We start from the raw sequence: 26,347 nt of genomic DNA, 5'->3' as shown, positions 1-26,347 counted from the left end.
GAATTTGAGTTTCCCAAATATTACGCAAAATTCTTTGCTTGTTGGGATCTTGGTATTTGTAAAATGTATAAAGAACATCTGAAGAGAATCCTACAGTCCCTCTGTCACATATGATATCAGTAACTTGTTTGTTGTTTATTTTTTCTTTTTGAGATAGCTAATTTTGTACTTTTAGTAGAGACAGGGTTTCACCTTGTTGGCCAGGCTGGTATCGAACTCCTGACCTCAAGTGATTGGCCCGACTTGGCCTCCCAAAGTGCTGGGATTATAGGCGGGAGCCACCTGCCCTGCCTGTATCCCTGCCTATATCACAGCTTTTATGCTAAGTATCTAATTACTCTGATGACTAATTATTTTTTACTTAATAGATTACTGCATATGAACCTGAGTCACAGGGTGGGGCCAGGCTCCTCACTTTTTTTTTTTCTTTTTCTTTTTTTCTTTCTTTTTTGTTTTTTGGTTTTTTTTTTTTTTTTTTTTTTTTTTTTTTTTTTGAGACAGTGTCTCACTCTGTTGCCCAGGCTGGAGTGCAGTGGCTCAGTCTCACCTCACTGCAACCTCTGCCTCCCGGGTTCAATTGATTCTCCTGCCTCAGCCTCCCAAGAGGCTGGGATTATAGGCATATGCCACCACACGTAGTTAATTTTTGTATTTTTAGTAGAAAATACAATAGGGATTAAACCAGGTTGGCCAGGCTGGTCTCCACCTTCTGACCTCAGAAGGTCAGAAGGTGACCCGCCCACCTCGGCCTCCCAAAGTGCTGTATTACAGGCATGAGCCACCGCGCCTGGCCACAGACTCCTCACTTTTGTGTTAGAAAGTAGGTAATTGGCCGGGCACGGTGGCTCACGCCTGTAATCCCAGCACTTTGGGAGGCCAAGACGGGTGGATCACGGGGTCAGGAGATCGAGACTATCCTGGCTAACACGGTGAAACCTCGTCTCTACTAAAAATGCCGGGCGTGGCTGCGGGCGCCTGTAGTCCCAGCTACTTGGGAGGTTGAGGCAGGAGAATGGCGTGAACCCAGGAGGCGGAGCTTGCAGTGAGCCGAGATCGCGCCACTGCACTCCAGCCTGGGTGACAGAGCGAGACTCTGTCTCAAAAAAAACAAAAAGAAAGTAGGTAATTATGTTCCACAAACTCACCATAAATACTGAACCATTTCTTATAGGGGAAATAGAGTTGGGTTTCTGTGAGCCTGTGGTCCCGTTTTTGTCAGCTGCTCAGCATGGAACCTTGTTTTATGTGTTTCTATTTGAAGATGACTTACTTAATATGTATCATTGATTCATTAGCATTGATCTCACAGCCAATGTCACTGTAACTCATGCCTGAATAAAGCTTATCTAGCATACTCTGTAAGGCAGATCATAGCCCTGTGCTTAGGAACACTAGACAGCATTTCAGAACTCTGCTTGGGGAGCCATTTTAAACAGCAGAATCACCAACAAAAAGCACAAAAAACGTGGAAAACGTGGCACTAGACACTTGTTTACAATATGAAAGCTTGAACAGGGCAAAGCATCGCTTTTTTAGATCGCAGCTGGAAACGTGTGTTTGAGCAACTCAGATTTTTCACTGCCTTGCACATGTCTGAGAATGACCTCTGAAAATGCTATAAGAGGCTGGGCACGGTGGCTCACACCTATAGTCCCAGCACTTTGGGAGGCTGAGGTGGGTGGATCACAAGGTCAGGAGATCGAGACCATCCTGGCTAGCACGGTGAAACCCTGTCTCTACTAAAACTACAAAAAAATTAGCCGGGCATGGTGGTAGGCGCCTGTAGTCCCAGCTACTCGGGAGGCTGAGGCAGGAGAATGACGTGAACCCAGGAGGCGGAGCTTGCAGTGAGTCAAGATTGTGCCACTGCACTCCAGCCTGGGCGACAGAGTGAGACTCCATCTCAAAAAAAAAAAGAAAGAAAGAAAACTGCTACAAGTGTGGATTTGAATGTTAGAAATTTTAGTGAGTGGTTGAATTCACAGGTGTGATATCTGAGGATAATGAGTATTGGCTATGTATAATCTTGCAGCCGTTGCACCTAATTATGGAAAGTAGAGGCCAGTGAGAATTTGTTTCCATGAATTTCACCCTGGTTTTTTTTTTTTTTTTTTTTTTTTTTTTTTAATGGTAGTATTCCTGCCTGATATTATTGATGAAGAGACTAAATATATTTTTGTGGCCTTTGGAAAAAGGAGTTGGTCTGACGTTGGAACAAGCCTACCAGCCAGAATACTTTTTTTTTTTTTTTTTTTGAGACGGAGTCTCACTTTGTAGCCCATGCTGGAGTGCATTGGTGAGATCTTGGCTCACTGAAAGCTCCACCTCCCAGGTTCACTCCATTCTCCTGCCTCAGCCTCCAGAGTAGCTGGGACTACAGGTGCCCACCACTGCACCCAGCTAATTTTTTTTGTATTTTTAGTAGAGATGGGGTTTCACCGTGTTAGCCAGGGTGGTCTCCATCTCTTGACTTCATGATCCGCCCACCTCGGCCTCCCAAAGGGCTGGGATTACAGGTGTGAGCCACCGCGCGAGGCCTAATTTTTTAAATTTTTGTATAGAGATGGGGTCTTTTTTTTTTTTTTTTTTTTTTGAGACGGAGTCTCGCTCTGTCGCCCAGGCTGGAGTGCAGTGGCCGGATCTCAGCTCACTGCAAGCTCCGCCTCCTGGGTTCACGCCATTCTCCTGCCTCAGCCTCCCGAGTAGCTGGGACTACAGGTGCCCGCCAACACGCCCGGCTAATTTTTTGTATTTTAGTAGAGACGGGGTTTCACCGTGTTAGCCAGGATGGTCTCGATCTCCTGACCTCGTGATCCGCCTGTCTCGGCCTCCCAAAGTGCTGGGATTACAGGCTTGAGCCACCGCGCCCGGCCCTAGAGATGGGGTCTTACTGTGTTCCCCAGACTGGTCTCAAACTCCTGTCCTCAAGCACTCATCTTGCCTCATCTTCCCAAAGCACTAGGATTATAGGCATGAGCCAGTGTACTATCCTGTAGAACAAAGGACAGGGAGATTAGACTAAAGGATGGAGGCTTGAGACATCATACCACAAGCAAAGATGTTTATCATAACAGAAATTAATTGTGGCCAGGCGTGGTGGCTCACTCCTGTAATCTCAGCACTTTGGGAGGCCAAGATGGCTGGATCGCTTGAGCCCAGGAGTTCCAGACCAGCTTGGGCAACGTGGCAAAACTCTGTCTCTACAAAAAATACAAAAATTAGCCAGATGTGGTGGTGTGCATTTGTAGTCCCAGCTACTTAGGAGGCTGAGGTGGGAGGATCAGTTGAGTCCAGGAAGGCAGAGGTTGCAGTGAGCTGAGATCACACCAGTGCATTTCAGCCTGGGTGTCAGAGCTAGGCCCTGTCTCAAAAAAAAAAAGAAAAATTAATTGCACCTGAGGGAAATTCCCATGAAGCATTTAATGAATGCCTTCATTGCTGTTATAATACATTAATTTCTGTGAGAAATGTTCTTTTTTGTGCCGTTTAGGAAAATTGCATTTTGGTGACAGAAGATAAAAACTTAGCTAATTAGGCCAGGCATGGTGATTCATGCCTGTAATCCCAGCACTTTGGGAGGCCGAGACTGGCAGATCACTTGAGGCCAGGAGTTCGAGACCAGCCTGGCCAACACAGTGAAACCCTGTCTCTACTAAAAATACAAAAATTAGCTGGGCGTGGTGGCAGGTGCCTGTAATCCCAGCTACCTGAGAGGCTGAGGCAGGAAAATCACTTGAACCCAGGAGGCGGAGGTTGCAGTGAGCCGAGATCATGTCACTGTACTCCAGCCTGTGCGACAGAACTAGACTCTGTCTCAAAAAAAAAAAAAAAAATCGGTCGGGCATGGTGATACACGCCTATAATCCCAGCTACTCGGGAGGCTGAGGCAGGAGAATTGCTTGAACCCAGGAGATGGAGGTTGCAGTGAGCCGAGATCATGCCACTGCACTCCAGTCTGGGCAACAGAATGTATGAGAGACAGACTCCATCTTAAAAAAAATTATAAAAAAAGAACTTGGTTAATTAAACAGTTGATGTAATTCCTAGTCTGTGTAGAATAGTGTGTGACAAAAGCTTTAACTGTAAATATGTAAAATCCTATGCAGATTCGAGAAATGATGGAGTCCTTCGAAGGCCCTCAGCCTGCGGATGTGAGGCTGATGAAGAGGAAAACAGGTGAGAGCTTGCTTAGTTCCTGACATTATCGTTCTCTTCCCCATTCCCACCTCAGTCCCTAAAGAACATCCTGATCCCCCAGTCTTCAAGCACATGAATTCAGAATGAAAGGTTTGCCATGGCTAAGGAATGTGACTCTTTGAAAACCATGTTAGCATCTGAGGAACTTTTTAAAATTTTGTTTTAGGGACTTTTTTTTCCTTAGGTAAGTAATGATTTATAAACTCCTTTTTTTTTTTGACTATAGTCGGTTGCATGGTTACTTTAAGCGTGGAATCAAATGGAGTGGCATTTAGTTCAGGCGGCTTGTTCCTTGCCATGGCAAAGTATCAAGAAGATCCCCAAGTCAAGTCACATTTGTAAAGCTGCTTCCCAATTGGCTTTGTCACACAGTGTTGAAGCAGTGGGAGAGAGATTCACCTGTTATAAAGGAACTGACTAACACAAGTATCCCGTCTATATCTGAATGCTGTCTCTAGGTGTAAGCCGTGGTTTCGCCTTCGTGGAGTTTTATCACTTGCAAGATGCTACCAGCTGGATGGAAGCCAATCAGGTTGCTTCACTCACCAAGTCTAGATATTCATGAAAATGGAACAAGTCTGTACAATTAAAAAAAAAGGTTGAAGGAGTGGTTTGTTCCAAAGGAGTGACTTTAAAAAAAAAAAAAAAAAAAAAAGCTTTGTATATATTAAAATTGACGTTACTAGAATAAGTACAGTTCCAAGGACTTCATTGTAGAATTTGTTCTGCCTTTAAACATGGCTACCTACCTGGCAGAGCTTTGTTACCTACTGAATACCTGTCTGGTAATCACTAAAACATCTTAATGTTTCCCTTTTTTTCTACTTGGTTATATTCCTATTCATTATGTCCATTGAGAGTAAGCTTAGTATATCAAACTCTCCATTTGACAGTGAAGAGAACATAATGAAAGTCTGTGGCAAGCATTTTTATAAGTAATTCCTTATTTCTGCCTGAAGACCACAAAGCCTCCTGGAGGCATAGCTGCTCAGACGGGTCTTCAGGGAATATTTAAGGACCTAGTGGAATTTATGAACAATAAGTCTGATGAGATTAGCCTGGGAGTGGTGTCCTGCTGCTGTCTAATCTAGTTAGAGTGGCATTAACATTCTAATCTCCCTGAGAATGCCTTTTATAGTCTGTTCAAAGCAAGTCATTGATGGTTCTTCGAGGTAGTATTAACTGAAGTGTTCTTCAGTTTGTCAAGATAATGTTCAGTGCTTGGCACTTAAATAACATTTTTTGCAAGAACTCCAAGGCACATTATTGAATGCCTTTAACCAAGTGCATTCTGGGATGTTTGCTTGACTCATTATCTTGCTTTTCTGCAGCATTCTGTGATTTGAGTCATCTATGAATCCATGAATAAGAGTTTTATTCTTTGATTGGTAATATTACCATTTATAACAAGCCTCACTAATGAGGGTATCACTTTGATTGACTGATTTGTTAAAGTTTTTAAGCTTCTCATTTTCCTAATCCAGAAATCACAACCTGATTTTATAAAAAGTAGAGCTTCATTCATTTCATACCGTAGATACCATCCTAGTAAATCCAGAACATAGACAAAGTTCATGTGAGTCTGCTTTCTTGACATAGCATTGCTTGATGCAGTGGATATGTCAGAATGACTAACCTAGGAGTTTAAAACTCCTAAGAACTAAAACCTGTAAGACATTTAAAAGTCTCCACAATTTTAATGTGTACAAAGCTATGTTACTGTATAACATATTACAGTTCAAATTCACTCCAGAAATAAAAGGCCAGTAAGATTAGGGACTCACTGGTAGTTTGGAGTCTCCCAGCACTCATCCCTCCTAGTGGGATGATCTATTGACATATCTCCCAGCTTTTTTATTTTTGCTTCTGTATATCACAGTGAGTGGATGGCCCTTCAGCTTTTTCTCTCCTGGCCAGACATGCAGTCTTGCCTTTAGATATTGCAGAGACAAAATTCACAGCATGTCTTAAATCTTCCAGGATTTGCAAGAACCAAATTGCTCAACAGTATGTATGTTTAGAGGGGTTAGACTCCTTTTTAAAATCTGGATCTCTAACCGCCTTCTCTTCTGATAGTGTCAAACCACCCCCACCCTCGATCCCCCCACCCCCAAGAAAAAGAAAAGATACTCCTGTTAATGAAGGCTCTTTAGGGGTAGGTGCTAGGTATACTCTCGGCTAGACTAATTCAGCTCAGAATTTTGACCTTTTAAAATTAAGTCCTTGTAGTCACATGGTTGACTTGAAGGATGAGAAGGTATATGCATTTATGACCTTTTCCTACCCCCCTGAAGAAACTTCACTGGCCTCCTGGTTACTCACCTTGAAGAGAGTACCATCCATTTTAGTGAAAAACACGTCTGTCACCTAGGACATGATATGGTTGCAGTTGACAGGAAAAAAAAAATCTCATTTAGCTGTTTTAAAGTTGGTGGCATTCAGAATAGTCCCTCCTGAGAAAGAATTGTAACCAGATTCCCTTTAAAAATGAGTTCCCCTCCCTTTCCCCCCAAAGGACACATCTTGAAGCAGAAGGTCGGGGAGTGGGGGTGGTGAAGGAGAAATGTAAAGGCTTTTACTTTGCATAAGGATGGGGGACTGGGGAAAGGTGAAGCGAAGCCCAAGGACACCATGCTAAGGGCAAAAGTAGGAGACAATCTCAGAACTGAGAGAATTGTGTCTTCTGCTTTTTGAAGTAGACTGTCACACTCAGGCAGCCTGTCAATGCTGAATGTTAGGACTTCTGTCTCTGCTGGAGACACCGCCTGGTGCAAGTCAGCGTTTAGTGTTTGACAGCTTTCTCAGCACTCCCTGACTCCGTTTACCTTTACTCCGCATCCCATTCTCTTACTGCCTATCTGAAGGATTGGATGGGCAGAGTATAGGTGGCGGTGGTTGGTCTTCCCCGTATGTTGTCCATTTAATTCCAGAGCACTGATTTTTCCGAAGTGTGCTCTGCCCTGGGAAAATGGACACATGTTCCTCACAATGGGAATAACTAATTACTTCTTTTCTTACAGAAAAAGTTGGTGATTCAAGGAAAGCACATTGCAATGCATTATAGCAATCCCAGACCTAAGTTCGAAGATTGGCTTTGTAACAAGGTAAGCATATGTTCTTCCCAAATAGACAAAACTCCTTTAGGATATTGCTGTTTTTTCTGTTTGTTTATTTGACTGTCCAAACAAGGGAATTAGTACTCAGTCACCAGTAATATTCATGGTTTGTAACTTGCCGTGGGTCCTCCTACACTGGTATTAGATGACAGAACTAGAGGTTTCGTTTATTAAGATGCATGTTCTGCCAGGCATAGTGGCTCACGCCTGTAATCCCAGCACTTTGGGAAGCCAAGGCAGGTGGATTGCTTGAGGCCAGGAGTTCGAGACCAGCGTGGCCAACATGGCAAAACCCTGTCTCTACTGAAAATACAAAAATTAGCCAGGCATCATGGTGCGTGTCTGTAATCCCAGCTACTCGGAGGCTGAGGCAGGAGAATCTCTTGAACATGGAAGGCAGAGGATGCAATGAGCCAAGATCGCGCCACTGCACTCTAGCCTGGGTGACAGAGTGAGACTCTGTCTCAAAAAAACAAAAAGACAACAAAAAAGATGCAGGTTCTAAGCCCAGTGATTAAGATTTTAGGTGTGTGTCATGTTACTGTGTATTGAATTCTAGAGCTCTCAGTTTTTGGCATAGTCTCTTAACTGTATTAACCAAAATAGTTGAGAACCCTGCTAAAGTTATATAAGGTTTACCATTTTGAACTTGAATGTTGACACTGATATTTTGAGAGTGCTCAAACTCTGTCCCCTGTCCAGTGGGGGACTAGACAGTGGTTAGTTTACCTTGTGTTTGTTTTTGTAGGATGGGATGTATAGCGCTCTGTTGATACAAGGAAGAACTTCACCAGTGGCTTGCTGTAGAGTTTTCAAATTAACTGAACCCTTTCCTTGGCTTGATAATAATGGGATTCTTCTTCAACATACAACAAATTTTGTTTTTCTTGGGAGATTTTAACAGTGTTAAATTATGAATTTTTAGATTATGTCCCCATGTCTCAGCTACACGAGACTTTCTGCTTTTCTGTTAGTTACTGGGACCTACACCGTGGCCCCACTGTTATTGTTACTAGAAAGCCTGGCCTAATGTGGAAATAATTACAGATAAAACTTTTTTTTTCAGTGCTGCCTTAACAATTTCAGGAAAAGACTAAAATGCTTCCGATGTGGAGCAGACAAGTTTGGTAAGACTGGATTCAGCTGTTTGCAATATGCATTAAAACCTGACTAACTGGGACAGGAAGCGGTGGCTCAATGTAACCCCACCACTTTGCAAGGCCAAGGTGGGAAGATCACTTGAGATATTAGTTCAATACCAGCCTGGCAAGAGATAGCAAGACCCTGCCTCTACAAAAAAAAAAAAGAAATTTTAAATTATCTGGGTGTGGTGGCACACACCTGTAGTCCTAGTCCTAGCTACTCAGGAGGCTTAGGTGAGAGGATTGCTTGAGTCCAGGAGTTGAAGGCTGCAGTGAGCTATGGTCATACCAGTGCACTCCAGCCTGGGCAACAAACAAGACCCTGCCTCCCAAAAACCAAAACAAAAATCTGACAGATAGGGTTGTTAACTGTGAGCTTGAGGAAAAGTATAGATTTCAGTGTACTTAAACAACTTGTCTGATTTCTTTAAATCTTTACCCTTAGGTTAGGTAATGCTGCTCATGATTGTGAGAGCACAAAAAGTTATTTTGTTTTCTAGAATTAAGTCTGCTCACCTGGTTTGCATTCTGCATCTGCCTTTCTTTAGTGCAGGGTAGTGTCAGTCCCACTGTGGCCCAAAGTTTGCATTCTGTGTTAACCATGTGACAATTAATGAGGTTTTACTATAGGCACAAATGTTTAAAAAAGAAAAAAAATGGGCCGGGCACGGTGGCTCAAGCTTGTAATCTCAGCACTTTGGGCAAGACGGGCGGATCACACGGTCGGGAGATCGAGACCATCCTGGCTAACATGGTGAAACCCTGTCTGTACTAAAAAAAATACAAAAAAACTAGCCGGGCGAGGTGGCGGGCGCCTGTAGTCCCAGCTACTCGGGAGGCTGAGGCAGGAGAATGGCGTAAACCCGGGAGGCAGAACTTGCAATGAGCTGAGATCTGGCCACTGCACTCTAGCCTGGGCAACAGAGCAAGACTCCGTCTCAAAAATAATAATAATAATAAAAAAAATTTTTTTTAATTAAAAAATGATTGGTTAAAATAAAAACTTGTGGGGTTTTTAATGTATTTCTTTGGTGAAAATACATTAGTTGTTTGTCTTTAATTGGGTCACTTTCCCTTCTAGACTCTGAACAGGAAGTGCCTCCTGGAACCACAGAGTCGGTTCAGTCTGTGGATTACTACTGTGATAGTAAGTTCATACATGATCTTTTGATCTTCATGTTAAAAATTGACCTCAGTTGTCAGGAGATCGAGACCATCCTGGCTAACATGGTGAAAACCCTGTCTGTACTAAAAGTACAAAAAATTAGCCAGATGTGGTGGCACGCACCTGTAATCCCAGCTACTTGGGAGGCTGAGGCAGGACAATGGGGTGAACCCAGGAGGCAGAGCTTGCAGTGAGCTGAGATTGCACCACTGCACTTCAGCCTGGGCAACAGAGCGAGACTCCGTCTCAAAAAAAAAAAAAAAAAATTGACCTCAGTTGGAAATTTCTGTTCTCCTACCCTTTTTTAAGGAGCAGCAGCAGCTTCAGGTTGTCCCTTAAAAGATTGGATTTTTAGAATCTTCTCCATGTCAGGGTAGAAAATACACTAGGAACGTCCCAAATGGATTTATTTGTTTGTACTTGACCCTGTCTTGGAAAACATTGGTGCATTGGTGGTGGGAATGCATGTGTATGTCATTTGTCTCATTTACCCCTAGCGATCATTCTTCGGAACATAGCTCCGCACACTGTGGTGGATTCCATCATGACAGCACTGTCTCCTTACGCGTCTTTAGCAGTCAATAACATCCGCCTCATAAAAGACAAACAGACCCAGCAGAACAGAGGCTTCGCATTTGTGCAGCTGTCTTCTGCAATGGTGAGGTTCTCATCAATTCTTTCCTTTTTAAAAGAAACACCTGGCCGGGCGCGGTGGCTCAAGCCTGTAATCCCAGCACTTTGGGAGGCCGAGACGGGCGGATTGCGAGGTCAGGAGATCGAGACCATCCTGGCTAACACGGTGAAACCCGTCTCTACTAAAAAATACAAAAAAACTAGCTGGGCGAGGTGGCGGGCGCCTGTAGTCCCAGCTACTGGGAGGCTGAGGCAGGAGAATGGCGTGAACCCAGGAGGCGGAGCTTGCAGTGAGCTGAGATCCGGCCACTGCACTCCAGCCCAGGCGACAGAGCGAGACTCCGTCTCAAAAAAAAAACAAAAGAAACAGCTTTAAGAGGCAAATGTGGTTCATCCAGTTTCGAAACTATGTCTGAGGCTCCTGAAGCCCAAGATGCAAGGCTCCATAATGACAGTTTTTGCACTGCTAAATTACAGAACTGATGACTTCAGTATATGCAACTGGCAGAATTTTTTGAGCCACAGTTTAGTCCTTTGTACTTAGTTGTTTGTTGTTGTTCTTTTTTGGGATGGAGTCTCTGTCTCCCAGGCTGGAGTGCAGTGGCACCATCTCGGATCACTGCAACCTCTGCCTCCAGGTTTCAAGCGATTCTCCTGCCTCAGCCTCCGGAGTAGCTGGGATTACAGGTGCCCACCACTACGCCCAGCTAACTTTTGTATTTTTAGTAGAGACAGGTATTCGCCATGTTGGCCAGGCTGGTCTCGAACTCCTGACTTGAAGTGATCTGCTCACCTCGGCCTCCCAAAGTGCTAGATGTACTTTGTTTTAGATTGGTTTAGCATTTGCTCTTTTGGTAATACTGGAAACTTTCACATCTTAGAGGAAAGAGAGATATTCCTTTCTTCAGGTTTCATATCTGCGAACACAATAAGGAATTAATTACTTTTTTTTTGATAGAAAACTATTTCTTTGAATGGGGTAGATGGTAGGGAGAGATTTTTAATTACATTACAAATTTTTTTCTTCACATTCTCCTTCAGGATGCTTCTCAGCTGCTTCAGATATTACAGAGTCTCCATCCTCCTTTGAAAATTGATGGCAAAACTATTGGGGTTGATTTTGCCAAAAGTGCCAGAAAGTGAGTGGCTTCATTGTCCTTGTTTCAAACTACTGCATCTGCACGTCTGTACAATGTGCTAACTGAACGCCAAGCCTGTACCCCAAGTATGTTGAGACACTGTGATCTTCCCTGATTGCCAAGGCCAGGAGGGACACGTTTGTCTTCTTTTAGTGATTATTCCCTCCTGTCCTCTATAATCAGTTGATGAAGTTGCCTGAAATGGTTTCAGATCAGGAGAAAGGCAAGCATGGCAGATGGGTTGAGAACACATGCTTTGCAAACTGCAGCAGTATAATGCTAACCCATCCAGAAATAACGCATTCGTTCCAGAACAGTGTGCTAATAATTTCATGTATATAGTGCTTAACTCTAGCACTGTAAATTTCCCTTTTTTAGTATAATTGCACATCGAAAAAAATGCTTTATTAGATGGCAGGTTACAAGATAGAACAATGATACTATGGGGCCACTTGCTTACTGAGGAATTTCCCCATGAAGAGCCCTCCCCCTATGAAATGTGGCCTTGCTGGCATTTGAGACCTGACAAAGGGTGGAGTGAATCAGTTTCCTTGGTGGTGTAGGGGCACTAATTGTGGGAATACTGAGATAGAATCACATGATTGGATCTTTGTGGTTTCAGAGACTTGGTCCTCTCAGATGGTAACCGCGTCAGCGCCTTCTCTGTAGCTAGTACAGCTATTGCTGCTGCTCAGTGGTCATCTACTCAGGTAAGATCGAGGATCTTTTTGCTCAAGGTAGTGTGGTGGTGGTGGTGCCCAGATTCATAGACATGACCTCTCCTGTGGTGGTACTCGCGATACGAGCTCTTTTATTTATTTATTTATTTATTTAATTATTTTTTCGAGACGGGGTATCACTCTTGTCACCCAGGCTGGAGTGCAATGGTGTGATCTTGGCTCACCCACAATCTCCACCTTCCGGGTTCAAGCAATTCTTCTGTCTCAGCCTCTTGAGTAGCTGGGACTACAGGCCCCTGCCACCACACCTGGCTAATTTTTATATTTTAGTAGAGACAGGATTTCACCACGTTGGCCAGGCCAGTCTTGAACTCCTGACCTCAGGTGGTCCACCCACCTAAGCCTCCCAAACTGCTGGGATTATAGTCATGAGCCACGGCGCCCAGCAATACGAGCTTATTTTTAGGGACTTCTGAATTTTTTTCTTTAATGCCCACTAAATTTGTCTTTGTCTCATTTTGATGTTTTGTAGTCTCAAAGTGGTGAAGGAGGCAGTGTTGACTACAGTTATCTGCAGCCAGGTCAAGATGGCTATGCCCAATATGCCCAGGTAGGTAGATTTTAGCAGCATCCACCTTATAGTCTTTCAGAGTGTGTCTGAGAATAGCAGCTTTAATGGTGGACTTTTCTTCAGTACTCACAGGATTATCAGCAGTTTTATCAACAACAAGCTGGAGGATTGGAATCTGATGCATCATCTGCATCAGGTAGTAAACTTCATCTCCCTTTTAACTTTTGTTTAAGCACTTACGGTTGAAGAAATACGATTAAATGTCCTAACTGGACCAAAAGCTACAAGCCCATTTCTCTGTAAGATTGTAGGGGGCATGGCCGGGCACGGTGGCTCACTCCTGTAATCCCAGCACTTTGGGAGGCCAAGGCAGGTGGATCACGAGGTCAGGAGTTCAAGACCAGCCTGGCCAACATGGTGAAACCCCATCTCAACTAAAACTACAAAAATTAGCCAGGTGCGGTGGCAGGCGCCTATAATCCCAGCTACTCGGGAGGCTGAGACGAGAGAATTGCTTGAAACCAAGCGGCAGAGATTGCAGTAAGCCGAAATTGCGCCACTGCACTCTGGCCTGGGCGACAGAGTGAGACTCCATCTCAGGGGGAAAAAAAAAAAAAAATGTAGGGGGCATATTCAGGGCTGTCGTCATGTACCCAAGGTTCTGGGGAAGATTACGGTTATGTGTGTACACCAAGAGTTAATACAAGGTCTTAGAGACCATGTTGTGATGAGTTTAAATTCTTGGAATTCAACTCTGTATTTCCCTTCTCTGTGTTAGGAGTCATGGGTGCCCACAAGTTCAGGTGAGCAGAGAGGATGTGGCCCTGGAATCTGGTGCTCAGGCATCAATCAGAAGAGCCACTCTAAGAAGCCTTGGCTTTAGTTTTTGTATTTTGTATCAGGATTTTAGAAGACTTGTGAGTTAAATCTTTCTCAACCCCAAAGCAGATATAGATCCTTTCTTCTCCTTTTTTTTTTTTTTTTTTTTTTTGAGACGGCGTCTCTCTCTGTCACCCAGGCTGGAGTGCAGTGGTGTGATCTCGGCTCACTGCAAGCTCCACCTCCCGGGTTCACGCCGTTCTCCTGCCTCAGCCTCCCGAGTAGCCACTACGGGCGCCTGCCACCACGCCTGGCTAATTTTTTGTATTTTTAGTGGAAACGGGGTTTCACCATGTTAGCCAGGATGATCTCGATCTCCTGACTTCGTGATCCGCTCGCCTCAGCCTCCCAAATTGCTGGGATTACAGGCGTGAGCCACCACGCCCAGTCTCTTCTCTTTTCTTTCTTTCTTTTTTTTTTTTTTTTTGAGACGGAATCTCACTGTGTCGCCCGGGCTGGAGTGCAGTGGCCGGATCTCAGCTCACTGCAAGCTCCGCTGCCTCCCAGGTTCACGCCATCCTCTCGCCTCAGCCTCCCAAGTAGCTGGGACTACAGGCGCCCGCCACCTCGCCCGGCTAGATTTTTGTATTTTTTAGTAGAGACAGAGTTTCACTATGTTAGCTAGGATGGTCTCGATCTCCTGACCTTGTGATCCACCCGTCTTGGCCTCCCAAAGTGCTGGGATTACAGGCTTGAGCCACCGCGCCCAGCCTCTCTTCTCTTTTCTTAGCCATGATACAGAATCCTTAACTTTGTGTATCACATCTAGTAGAATTATAAGAAAATGAAAATATTATAGATTCCAGGGTACTTAGTGGGAATTAGCTTATGAAAAACTGACATATACAATGACAGAAGAAGGCTAGATTGGGCATTACAAATAAAGATGTTTGTGTTGGCGTTCAGTGCCTTGGCTTTCCCTAACCCTTGTGTTTATCATCAGGCACAGCAGTGACCACCACCTCAGCGGCTGTAGTGTCCCAGAGTCCTCAGCTGTATAATCAAACCGCCAATCCACCTGGCTCTCCGGTAATCCTGTTGTCCTATATACAGAACTCATGGCTGATGGGGAAATTTTGTTTTGCTGTACAAGTATTACCCTTTCCTGTTATATGAGCCAGGATTGAGTAATACACACTTCAATCTTATTTCTTTCAGTTGGCTTAAAGTATTAACTTTATGATATATATGTGCCTATGTATTTTAAATATAAAATTTCAACTGTGTATTTATACTGTATGCATGCTTCAACTTAACCTTTAGAAAGCTGTCGCCGGGGCCGGGCACAGTGGCTTGCGCCTGTAATCCCAGCACTTTGGGAGGCCGAGGCGGGTGGATCACAAGGTTAGGAGATCGAGACCATCCTGGCTAACGTGGTGAAACCCCGTCTCTACTAAAAATAAAAAAAAATTAGCCGGGCGTGGTGGCAGGCGCCTGTAGTCCCAGCTACTCGGGAGGCTGAGGCAGGAGAATGGCATGAACCTGGGAGGCAGAGCTTGCAGTGAGCCAAGATGGTGCCACTGCACTCCAGCCTGGGCGACAGAGCGAGACTCCGTCTCAAAAAAAAAAAAAAGTAAGTTGTCGCTGGGCGCGGTGGCTCACGCCTGTAATCCCAGCACTTTGGGAGGCCAAGGCGGGCGGATCACAGAGTCAGGAGTTCAGGACCAGCCTGGCCAACATGGTGAAACCCCGTCTCTACTAAAAATACAAAAATTAGCTGGGCGTGGTGGCACACGCCTGTAATCCCAGCTACTCGGGAGGCTGAGGCAGGAGAATTGCTTGAACCCTGGAGACGGAGGTTGCAGTGAGCCAAGATTGCGCCACTGCAGTCCAGTTTGGGCAACAGAGCAAGACTCCGTCTTGAAAAACCAGGAAAGTTGTCAACATGTGTTTTGCTGAGGGATTGCCTTAGATTATTGCTACAATGTGTCTGTCAGGGGAGCCCTTCCTTCTGGATGATTGCAGTGATTTAGCTCTCTTAAAAGGCTTTACAGTTGAAATTATATTGAAGCTGCTGTTCTTTCCAGACTGAGGAAGCACAGCCTAGCACTAGCACAAGTACACAGGTCCCAGCCGCTTCCCCTACTGGTGTAGTTCCTGGTACCAAATATGGTAAGCCAAACCTCATGGGGCTGTTGACAGTTGGAAGGTCCTAGTTGTTGTCTTTGTTTAATGAGAGTTCTCCCTTTGCGGGTGTCAGAGGGACACTTGGGGATGTGAGACAGAGAAGAAACATTAGGCCTGCTGCATCTCACTGGCTTAGAATTTGAAATAAAGCCATTTTCTTACCTGGAATGACTATATGCTGGATTTTGTTTTTGCAGCAGTACCTGACACGTCCACTTACCAGTATGATGAATCTTCAGGATATTACTATGATCCGACAACAGGGCTCTATTATGACCCCAACTCGCAAGTAAATGTGCTGCTTTCCTCTTCAGTTTCACTAGAAGTATTTTAGTTTTGCTTAGTGCATTTATGAGGCTTAAAATGAAATATTTCCTGCAAAAGAATATATGACTCAAATTAGTTTTAACTTCTTCAAAGCCACCAAAATGTAGTTTTTATTTGGAGATTTTAAGTTTTGATTTTAGGGTTAAAAAATGTTTTGAAGGCCGGGCGTGGTGGCTCAAGCCTGTAATCCCAGCACTTTGGGAGGCCGAGACGGGTGGATCACAAGGTCAGGAGATCGAGACCATCCTGGCTAACATGGTGAAACCCTGTCTCTACTAAAAATACAAAAACTAGCCGGGCGAGGTGGCGGGCGCCTGTAATCCCAGCTACTCGGGAGGCTGAGGCAGGAGAATGGCGTGAACCCAGGAGGCGGAGCTTGCAGTGAGCTGAGATCCGGCCACTGCACTCCAGCCTGGGCAACAGAGCAAGACTCCGTCTCAAAAAAAAAAAAAAAAATGTTTTGAGGTACAATATACACACAGAAAAATACACAAAACAGAAATGTGCAATTCTTTGAATGTTTACATGTATATACATTTGTATATTACATGTGTATATATACCACCCACTTATTCCCAGCCCGCCTAATCCCCATGCCCATTGCTGGTCAGTAACCTCTGTCTTCAGTAACCACAATTTTGATTTCTGTTGCCATAGATTGTTTTATCAAGTTACAATTTATGGAAAGACCTAGCTAGTAATTTTAAATCGTACGTTTTCTCCCTATTAAATTCACTATTTTAACTTTTTAGAGTGTACAAATCAGTGGTTCTTAGTATATTCACAGTGTTGTGTAACTGTTACCACTGTGTAATCTCAGAACATTTTCATCACTCCAAGAAGAAACCTTGTACCTGTTAAACACTCTCCATTCTGTGCTCCCCTCCTGTAACTACTAGTCTACTCTCTGTCTCTATGGATTTCCTTTTTTTTTTTTTTTTTTTTGTGGCACAAACTTGGCTTACTGCAGCCTCCGCCTCCTGGGTTCAAGCAATGTTCCTGCCTCAATCTCCTGAGTAGCTGGTAGCTGGGATTACGGGATTACAAGCGCCCACCACACCCAGCTAATTTTTGTAGTCGATACAGGGTTTCACCTTGTTTGCCAGGCTGGTCTCGAACTCCTGACCTTACGTGATCCACCTACCTCGGCCCCCAGAGTGCCAGGATTACAGGCATGAGCCACCGCGCCCAGCCCTCTGTCCTTGACATTTCATATAAGTGGAGTCAGACAATAGATGACCTTTTGTGTCCTGCATCCTTTACTTTGGCTCCCTGTGTATTCTTGAGGGTAGAATTTAGCAGATGTATGGAGTGATGTTTTATTTTTGGTGGCATATATAACTTTTAAAAGGGAAAAACAACTTTAACACCCCATAAATAACTATTTATGAGTGGGAGCTGTATATATAGAACAGTAAATTAAGTATTTTTAACAGGAACTTGATATTGATAGGTTATGGTTTCTGAGAGAGTGAAGTGTGAAGCGTGTGCGACCTACCTAAGCAGGCCAAGCCTCTGCATGCCTCTTCCACTTCTCTCGTTTGTGAAGCCTGGCCATTTATTTCCCTGTCAGTTCTCTTTGGTTGCCTTAGAAGTTGTGTCTGTTAGCCACACCACCTTACCCAGAAGAGACAGACACTGTCTCCTGGGTCCCTGTTGAGTAGATAGAGTGAGCGACTGGAAAATAAAGGAGAGGAAGAGGATATGTGACACCTCTCCTCTGTTGCAATTCCTGTTGAGCTTGGGTCCCTTCACCAGCACCTCCTTCCACCTCTGAGCTAGTGTTTATACCCTGTGTGTGGTTGCCTGGTATCCAAAGGATTCTACATGGATGGGCCCAATGATAAGCTGTTGTCATGGCAGATGTCTGAACTCCATGACACACCCACCTGTTCTGGCTGCCTGGTTTATGTAAACAGTCTGTAGAACAGAGTGAGACAAATTGCTCTTTGGGTGCCCTCTAGGTAGGCCCAGGGATTAGATTAATGGGAACTAGACTTTTTTTATTTTTATTTTTTTGAGACGGAGTCTTACTCTGTTGCCCAGGCTGGAGTGCAGTGGTGTGATCTTGGCTCACTGCCACCCCCATCTCCCAGGTTCAAGTTATTCTCTTGCCTCAGCCTCCTGAGTAGCTGGGATTACAGGCGTGCCATCATGCCCAGCTGATTTTTGTATTTTTAGTAGAAATGAGTTTTCACCATGTTGGCCAGGCTGGTCTCGAACTCCTGACCTCAGGTGATCCACCGCCACCTCCCAAAGTGCTAGGATTACAGGCATGAGCCACTGCGCCTGGCTGGGAACTAAACTTTTTAAATAAACCATATTCTTTTTTTTTTTTTTTTTTTAGACGGAGTCTCGCTCTGTCGCCCAGACTGGAGTGCAGTGGCCAGATCTCAGCTCACTGCAACCTCTGCCTCCCGGGTTCAGGCCATTCTTCTGCCTCAGCCTTCCGAGTAGCTGGGACTACAGGCGCCCGCCACCGCGCCCGGCTAGTTTTTTGTAATTTTTAGTAGAGATGGGGTTTCACCGTGTTAGCCAGGATGGTCTTGATCTCCTGACCTCGTGATCCGCCCATCTCGGCCTCGCAAAGTGCTGGGATTACAGGCTTGAGCCACCGCGCCCGGCTTAAATAAACCATATTCTATTTTTATTCTAGCAGTGTCACACCTCTTCACTAGGTGGTTCATCATGTTTACTTATACCAAGGTGTGCCAAGGGTCCTTTCTAGGATCTTTTTTTTTTTAACGAAATATTTATTTAATCGACTGACGTAGCGGAAAATCTGCATTAATTGTTTTTTCTTTGTTTTCTAGTACTACTATAATTCCTTAACCCAGCAGTACCTTTACTGGGATGGAGAGAAAGAGACCTACGTGCCAGCTGCAGAGTCTAGCTCCCACCAGCAGACAGGCCTGCCTCCTGCAAAAGAGGGGAAAGAGAAGAAGGAGAAACCCAAGAGCAAAACAGCCCAGCAGGTCAGAACATGACCCATATTTCTCTCATTGAGGTACTGGGCTGAACTCTTGGTTTGGGGGTTGTAGCATTTATGTCAGTGTTACTTGGATTCTTAAAAATTGGGCTCCACGTTTTATTCATACTAAGTTCTTAGAGCATTTTGCAGTTTTTTATTGTTATCATATCTTGACTGTCAGTTAGCCTGTGTACTTAGGGAAAAAAGCCCTGGAAATCTCAAAGCTTTTCAAGCAATATTTATGAATGACTTTGGTTATATGTGATAGCATCTAATGGAAATATTTGTAGGTGGAAGTAAGAGTAAAAGGGGTTTGTTACAGGGCATATAGTTGAGATAAGATCCTTAATGGCTCATTCTCATGGCACAGGGGACTAAATGTGTTTTCGTTGGTGTTTGTTGTTTGACGTTAGATCGCCAAAGACATGGAACGCTGGGCTAAGAGTTTGAATAAGCAGAAAGAAAACTTTAAAAATAGCTTTCAGCCTGTCAATTCCTTGAGGGAAGAAGAAAGGAGAGAATCTGCTGCAGCAGACGCTGGTTTTGCTCTCTTTGAGAAGAAGGTAATAGCAGGCATGGCCAGTATGTCATGATGGGAGCTTACCTAAAACTTGAGGCTCATGGCTTGTCCTCTGTTTCCCAGGGAGCCTTAGCTGAAAGGCAGCAGCTCATCCCAGAATTGGTGCGAAACGGAGATGAGGAGAATCCCCTCAAAGTAAGGGAGTACCACCAGTGTTTTAAAGACCATATCTGTGGTTTGTGTTTCACTTTAAGGCTCAGCTGCATCTTGGCTAATGAGATTCCTACTTAAAACTGAATGTGATCGCTGTTGGTGGGTATTGGAGCAGTTTCTGCACATAGATTCCATGTTCGGGGCTTTGTTTTCTGTGACAGCAGATGAGATGGAGCGACAAAAGAAGCTTCAATTCCTAAGCTCAGTTAATTAAGTTTTATTGCATCTGTGAGTAGAGAGTTTTAATGGTCTGGAAAGAGAAAATTAAGACAAGAAAAAGCTTGTTTTAATAGATAGATACTGGTCTGGGTGGGCTATTATTCTGATATGTTGTATTTGGGATTTTTATGTGTGGTCAGTGGTTTGAAAATAGTCACTCAGTCTAGGCAACATTGCAAGACTTCGTCTATACTAAAAATTAGAAACAGATTAACTGGGTGTGGTGGCATGCATCTGTAATCCTAGCTACTTGGGAGGCTGAGGTAAGAGAATTGCTTGAGCCCAGGTGATCAAGGCTGCAGTGAGCCACTGCACTTCTGGGGGATCATACCATTGCACTCCAGCCTGGGCAGTGAGCAAGACCCTGTCTTATTTAAAAAAAGAGGCTGGGCGCGGTGGCTCACACCTGTGATCCCAGCACTTTGGGAGGCCAAGGCAGGCGGATCATTTGAGGTCAGGAGCTCGAAACCAGCCTGACCAACGTGGTGAAACCCCATCTCTACTAAAAATGCAAAAAAATAGCCAGGGGTGGTGGCAGGTGCCTGTAATCCTAGCTACTTGGGAGGCTGAGACACTTGAATCACTTGAACGTGGGAGATGGAGGTTGCAGTGAGCCGAGATTACGCCACTGCACTCCAGCCTGGGCAAAAGAGCGAGACTCCATCTCAAAAGAAAAAGAAGGTAGTCACCCAGGAATCCATTTCTTAGGCTCCAAGAAGGTTGGTACCAAGAGGCTGTCAGGCTAGCACTCTCAAGGACCTGACTACTGCACGCAGTTGACAAAATGTGATTCACTACTAAAGCGTGATATACAGTAATGAGGATTTGTTAACATTTCGGATGAGGCTTACTTTATCCAGGTACATAGCCATCGCCATCTTCCTATTGTACATTTCCAGTGACCTGCCTTCCTTTTGTCCCCAGAGGGGTCTGGTTGCTGCTTACAGTGGTGACAGTGACAATGAGGAGGAGCTGGTGGAAAGACTTGAGAGTGAGGAAGAGAAGCTAGCTGACTGGAAGAAGATGGCCTGTCTGCTCTGCCGGCGCCAGTTCCCGAACAAAGATGCCCTAGTTAGGCACCAGCAACTCTCAGACCTTCACAAGGTGGCCATGCTTCTCTGAGCTGATCTGAGGGGGCGAGAGGAGGCAGTGAGACAATTTGAGTGCCCTAACAGTCCTGACAGTTCCAAATATACTTGCTGTCTAATGATGGCCTTACAGAAAGCTGTTCCCGATGACGGTGGAGGGAGTCTGGCAGCTCCACACACATCAGACTATAGTTTTTATGTGATTGTGTATTGTTTGGGCTTTGGCTTTTAAAATACAGTAGATGTTACTAATATTATGACATTTCAAATTAAGATGGTCTGAGTCCTTACTGTGTCTTTCAAATCTTTTATATAGCAAAACATGGATATCTACCGACGATCCAGGCTGAGCGAGCAGGAGCTGGAAGCCTTGGAGCTAAGGGAGAGAGAGGTGAATGGGAAGCTGCCACAAGGAAGAAGATATTGGGATAATCGCCTTTAGGTTTTATTTGTAGCCTTTAGTTCCAGATCCCAGGGGGAGGGTAGAAGGATTTGTCACACCCTTGTCATCTGACCATTGGAGTTCATATAGCCTAGACCCAGGCTCTGTGTGCCTTGTGCGCCTCACATTGTCCCTTCATCATAAGAGTTCACAAGGCAGAAGCACACTGCCGAGACTGTTCACAGGTCTTGAATACCAGAGCTTGCTGCTTCATTACATTGGATTTTGTTATGGAGAGAGTGGTCTAGTTTGGCCTGGCTGGAGAAGCCTTCATGGGCAATGAAGGGGGCTTCAGATTAATCCCAAGGGACAGCAGGACATGAGGTTATTGCAGGTGCTATGAAAGGAAGGGTGGGCAGGGCATAGTGAGCAGATCTGGGAACAAAGGCAAGAGTGAAGCCTGTAACACAGTAGTGGGCAAGTAGTTAGTGCTGGTGGTTGGGGCAGGTTGGCAGCCATGTGAGCAGGGATTTAAATGCAAATATAGTCCTGTGGGTTAGAAGTGAGCAAGTGGGTTAGAAATCTCCCACCCCGAGATAATTCTGATGTGTCTTTAGTTAAGGCTTTTGCTTTTCTTCTCCCCCCATCCTTCCTGCCCTACTATCTATGATTCCACCTCCCCAGGGACTACTGAACAGGTCTCTGGAAGCCTCCTTGATGTTGGAGATAAGCCTTTCCAAATATTGGAGGTATACCTGTCCAAATGCTGAGGAGAACGGGCAACTCTGCCTTCCTCTTCGCAGGCTGTACCCACTGCCCAGTGGGCTGGTTGAAGAGCTTGACAGGGTGGCTAATTAAATAAAACTGCTTGTTGGAGACATAGTTCTGCCCCTGGTTCCACACAATTCATATCTACAAATTTAACATTTTAGATATGACTAGGTATGATGAGGGGAACAAGGGAATTTGGTATTTCAGAGCAGTCTCATAAAGCATTCTCCAGACTTAAAAATACTTGAGGGGGTGCCGGGCGTGGTGGCTCACACCTGTAATCCCAGCACTTTGGGAGGCTGAGATGGCGGATCACTAGGTCAGGAGATCGGGACCATCCTGGCTAACCTGGTGAAACCTCGTCTCTACTAAAAAATACGAAAAACTAGCCAGGCGAGGTGGCGGGCGCCTGTAGTCCCAGCAACTCAGGAGGCTGAGGCAGGAGAATGGCATGAACCCGGGAGGCAGAGCTTGCAGTGAGCTGAGATCCAGCGACTGCACTCCAGCCTGAGCGACAGAGCCAGACTCCGTCTCAAAAAAAAAAAAAAAAAAAAAAAATACTTGGGGATAGTTTTGAATAGGTGCATTAGACAGTTACAGGTTGAGGTCTGTGAACATTTCTAGCAGTGTTTTTTCTCCCATAGATGAAATACCGAGACCGAGCTGCAGAAAGACGGGAGAAGTACGGCATTCCAGAACCTCCAGAGCCCAAGCGCAAGAAGCAGTTTGATGCTGGCACTGTGTATGTGATGTGCACATTTTCCAGTTCGTAAGCTGGGGCCCTGGCTGTTTTAAGTAACTGTGTGTTTGCCACTGGCAGGAATTACGAGCAACCCACCAAAGATGGCATTGACCACAGTAACATTGGCAACAAGATGCTGCAGGCCATGGGCTGGCGGGAAGGCTCTGGCTTGGGACGAAAGTGCCAAGGCATTACAGCTCCCATTGAGGTAAGCAGTAGGGTCAGGACTTGATGTTTGCCAGGCTTACAGGCTGGTTCCAGAGATGAGATCAGAGCACTCATAGAGCCTGGGACCCAGGAGCAGCTTTACCTTAGCATGAAGGGGCAGATTACAGGCATGAGCTCACACCTGTAATCCCAGCACTTTGGGAGAGCAAGGCAGATGGATTGCCTGAGCCCAGGAGTTTGAGACCAGCCTGGGCAACACGGTGAAACCCCGTCTCTACTAAAATACAAAAAAGTAGCCGGGCGTGACATCGTTTACCTGTAATCCTAGCTACTCAGGAGGCTGAGGCAGGAGAATTGCTTGAACCTGGCAGGAGGAGGTTGCAGTGAGGCGAGATCACGCCACTGCACTCCAGCCTGGGCAACAGCGAGACTCTGTCTCAAAAAAAAAAAGAAAATTTAATAGGGTTTTCACCCATGATAAGAAATCTTTAAATTGATCAGAGCCCACATTGAGGCATCATATCCTGGGATCAGAGGCCCCTACCCACTGGCTTTCTAGGCAGGAGCTCCACCCGTCATTGCCCCTGCTCTGTCCTGGGAGCACAGTTTAGGTCAGACTCTTGTAGACCATGTTCATCCTGTTTATGTGAGTTCTGCTGACATCAAGCTGTTCTGTGTAATCTGTGCCTGTAATTACCAGGCCTTTCCCACGCTTCAGAGGAGTACTTTGGGACCCTTTCCCAAAGGGCATGGATGCTTGCTGAGCAAGCATTGAGGGGTGGGTGATTTGCTTCATCTGCCTGTGTTCCATAGCCCATTTTATTCCTCCAGTCCTTACACTTGCTCCTGGTCTCTTCTGGAGAAATCCTTGTCTTCATATAGTTTCGTCTCTTCTGTCTCCTGGTGGGTGGTCCTGCTGGGTAAGGAGTGGGCATGGTGAGAGGTGGAGCAGCCCATACCCCACCTGCCAGCTGACAGTCTCTGTGCTTCCCCAGGCTCAAGTTCGGCTAAAGGGAGCTGGCCTAGGAGCCAAAGGCAGCGCGTATGGTTTGTCGGGTGCCGATTCCTACAAAGATGCTGTCCGGAAAGCCATGTTTGCCCGGTTCACTGAGATGGAGTGAGAGAGAGAGAGAGAGATGACAAGGAGCACAAGAAGTGGTCCATCTTCTCCTGGATTCGCTCTTACCGCCTGTTTCTTTAAGGGCATGCCTTGTGCTATTAATAGATCTTAGGGTGAACCACTTCATTCTGCAGGGTTCTCCCTCCCACCTTAAAAAAGTTCCCCTTATGTGGGTTGTCTGGTGAATGGCCTTCCTTCCTGCCAGAGGGCTTGTGAACAGACGGGAGAGGACAGTGGGTTTTTTATACTTCAGTGTACATAGTGTAATGTAGCGTGTTTACATGTGTAGCCTATGTTGTGGTCCATCAGCCCCTCCCATTCCTAGGGGTTTGAGATGCTGTAGGTGGTATGTGACACCAAAGCCACCTCTGTCATTTGTTGTGATGTCTTTTCTTGGCAAACGCCTTGTGTATATTTGTATATTACACATTTGTACAGAATTTTGGAAGATTTTCAGTCTAGTTGCCAAATCTGGCTCCTTTACAAAAGAAATACCTTGAGAAATGGGTGTCCTGTGTCTCTTTATTCTTGGGTGGGTAGGTGGGTCAAGCATGTCTGAGTCAGTCAAGCCTGGTGATGAAATCAGTTTATTTCTTGCCCCCATTCAGGTTCAGATGATTGATTGATTGATTGATTGATTTTTTAAGGCAGGGTTGGCCAGGCTTGGTGACTCGCCTATAATCCCAGCACTTTGGGAGGCCGAGGCGGGTGGATTGCCTGAAGTCAGGAGTTTGAGATCAGTCTGGCCAACATGGTGAAACCCCATCTCTACCAAAAATACAAAAAAATTAGATGTGTTGGCGTGCGCCTATAATCTCAGCTACTAGGGAGACTGCAGCCTCTACCTTCTGGGCTCACACAATCCTCCCGCTTTTAGTGTTCCAGGTAGCTGGGACTACAAGCACACACCACCATGCAGGCTAATTTTTTAATTTTTGCAGAGATGGGGCCTCACTGTTGCCCAGGCTGGTCTTGACATGTTCAGATTTTTAAGTTCAAGAGTTTAACATGTTTTAGCCAGGCGCAGTGGATCACGCCTGTAATCCCAGCACTTTGGAAGGCTGAGGCGGGCGGATCACCTGAGGTTGGGAATTCAAGACCAGCCTGACCAACATGGAGAAACCTCATCTCTACTAACAATACAAAATTAGCTGGGTGTGGTGGTGCACGCCTGTAATCCCAGCTGCTCGGGAGGCTGAGGCAGGAGAGTCACTTGAACCCAGGAGGCAGAGGTTGTGGTGAGCTGGAGATCGCGCCGTTGCTCTCTAGCCTGGGCAACAAGAGTGAAACTCCGTCTCAAAGAAATAAATAAAAAAGTTTAACATGTTTTAAAACTTCATGGAAATCATGGAAACAGTAGCTTTTCTGCTAAGACCAAAGTGACCATGAGCGCTTGTGCCCGTCCAGTTTGCACAGACTTCATTCCACACATGCTGGAGTGTAGAGTTGTCACTGCTCTGCTCTGCAGGGCAGATTCCCCCTGCTTTTGGCCGTGATACAAATGATAGCTGGTCCACCTGCTGCTGCAGTGGAGGACCTGAGGAGGTCATCTCCCCCCTCATAGTACTCCACTCCATCTTCTCAGCTGCTAAGGAGGTCCTGGGGGCATTGCAGAGTTTTCTGTTTTGGGTGGGTATTTCCTCCTCAGCACTCCTTCACAGGGCAGAGAATATCATTTTGACCCAGAAGACCATGCCTGACCAGGTCAGGAAGTGTGCCTGGATCTCAGGCTGTTTTTGGGACCAGGTGATGTGATGGGGTGCTCACATTGCCCATCTGGCCAAAAAGTGCTTGAGCTCCACAGATTGGGCGTGCAGTTAGGGTGGCCTTTTCTCTGCAGTTTGCTTTTGAAGCTAGACTTGCTTTTGTGGATGGTCACGTTTTCCTCTTTTCAGGCAGGGTCTTAAGAAATAGAAAATATTCAGGAGGTCCTCACCCTGGCCTGTAGGGTAGTGCCTTGGAGAAGCTGAGCCTAATCACAGCTCTGGCTAGGGAGAGGTGGAGGCAAATGCAGAAGCCCCAAGCCTGGGTTTCTGCACAGGAAGGCTTGGGAACCTCACAAATGAGGGCCCAAGCTCCCAGAGCTGGGGTGGAGAGTGTGTCACAGATCTGATCTACCAAAGTTGGATAAGAAACTGGCCTTACTTCCAGAGCCCTTGCGGCATCAGGGAGATGCT

At 45.5% G+C, this 26,347-nt stretch overlaps 1 protein-coding gene across 3 annotated transcripts in view; it reads left to right on the top strand.

The window, feature by feature from the left end:
* Window positions 1-24,678, top strand: part of RBM5 (RNA binding motif protein 5) — a 33,803-nt gene extending 9,125 nt beyond the window's left edge. The window contains exons 5-25 of one of the 3 annotated variants that reach the window (XM_023231673.1): window positions 4,107-4,176; window positions 4,656-4,729; window positions 7,218-7,301; window positions 8,380-8,440; window positions 9,537-9,602; window positions 10,118-10,278; window positions 11,295-11,392; window positions 12,015-12,102; window positions 12,605-12,682; window positions 12,767-12,839; window positions 14,466-14,551; window positions 15,550-15,634; window positions 15,847-15,938; window positions 18,790-18,951; window positions 19,361-19,510; window positions 19,591-19,662; window positions 20,824-21,003; window positions 21,304-21,378; window positions 22,785-22,882; window positions 22,961-23,090; window positions 24,046-24,678. In XM_023231673.1, coding sequence (XP_023087441.1) covers window positions 4,107-4,176; window positions 4,656-4,729; window positions 7,218-7,301; window positions 8,380-8,440; window positions 9,537-9,602; window positions 10,118-10,278; window positions 11,295-11,392; window positions 12,015-12,102; window positions 12,605-12,682; window positions 12,767-12,839; window positions 14,466-14,551; window positions 15,550-15,634; window positions 15,847-15,938; window positions 18,790-18,951; window positions 19,361-19,510; window positions 19,591-19,662; window positions 20,824-21,003; window positions 21,304-21,378; window positions 22,785-22,882; window positions 22,961-23,090; window positions 24,046-24,171 — 2,109 coding nt within the window. In that variant the 3' untranslated portion in view covers window positions 24,172-24,678. The remainder of the gene's footprint in view (window positions 1-4,106; window positions 4,177-4,655; window positions 4,730-7,217; window positions 7,302-8,379; window positions 8,441-9,536; window positions 9,603-10,117; window positions 10,279-11,294; window positions 11,393-12,014; window positions 12,103-12,604; window positions 12,683-12,766; window positions 12,840-14,465; window positions 14,552-15,549; window positions 15,635-15,846; window positions 15,939-18,789; window positions 18,952-19,360; window positions 19,511-19,590; window positions 19,663-20,823; window positions 21,004-21,303; window positions 21,379-22,784; window positions 22,883-22,960; window positions 23,091-24,045) is intronic. The other 2 variants (XM_023231675.2, XM_023231674.1) reach the window with 2 other exon arrangements.
* The last annotated feature ends 1,669 nt before the right edge of the window (window positions 24,679-26,347 follow it).

Source organism: Piliocolobus tephrosceles, chromosome 2 (genome assembly GCF_002776525.5).
Source record: "Piliocolobus tephrosceles isolate RC106 chromosome 2, ASM277652v3, whole genome shotgun sequence".
NCBI classification, from domain to species: domain Eukaryota; kingdom Metazoa; phylum Chordata; class Mammalia; order Primates; family Cercopithecidae; genus Piliocolobus; species Piliocolobus tephrosceles.
The sequence above is the reverse complement of the archived record's forward strand: the minus strand, read 5'-3'. Positions and strand labels throughout refer to the sequence as shown.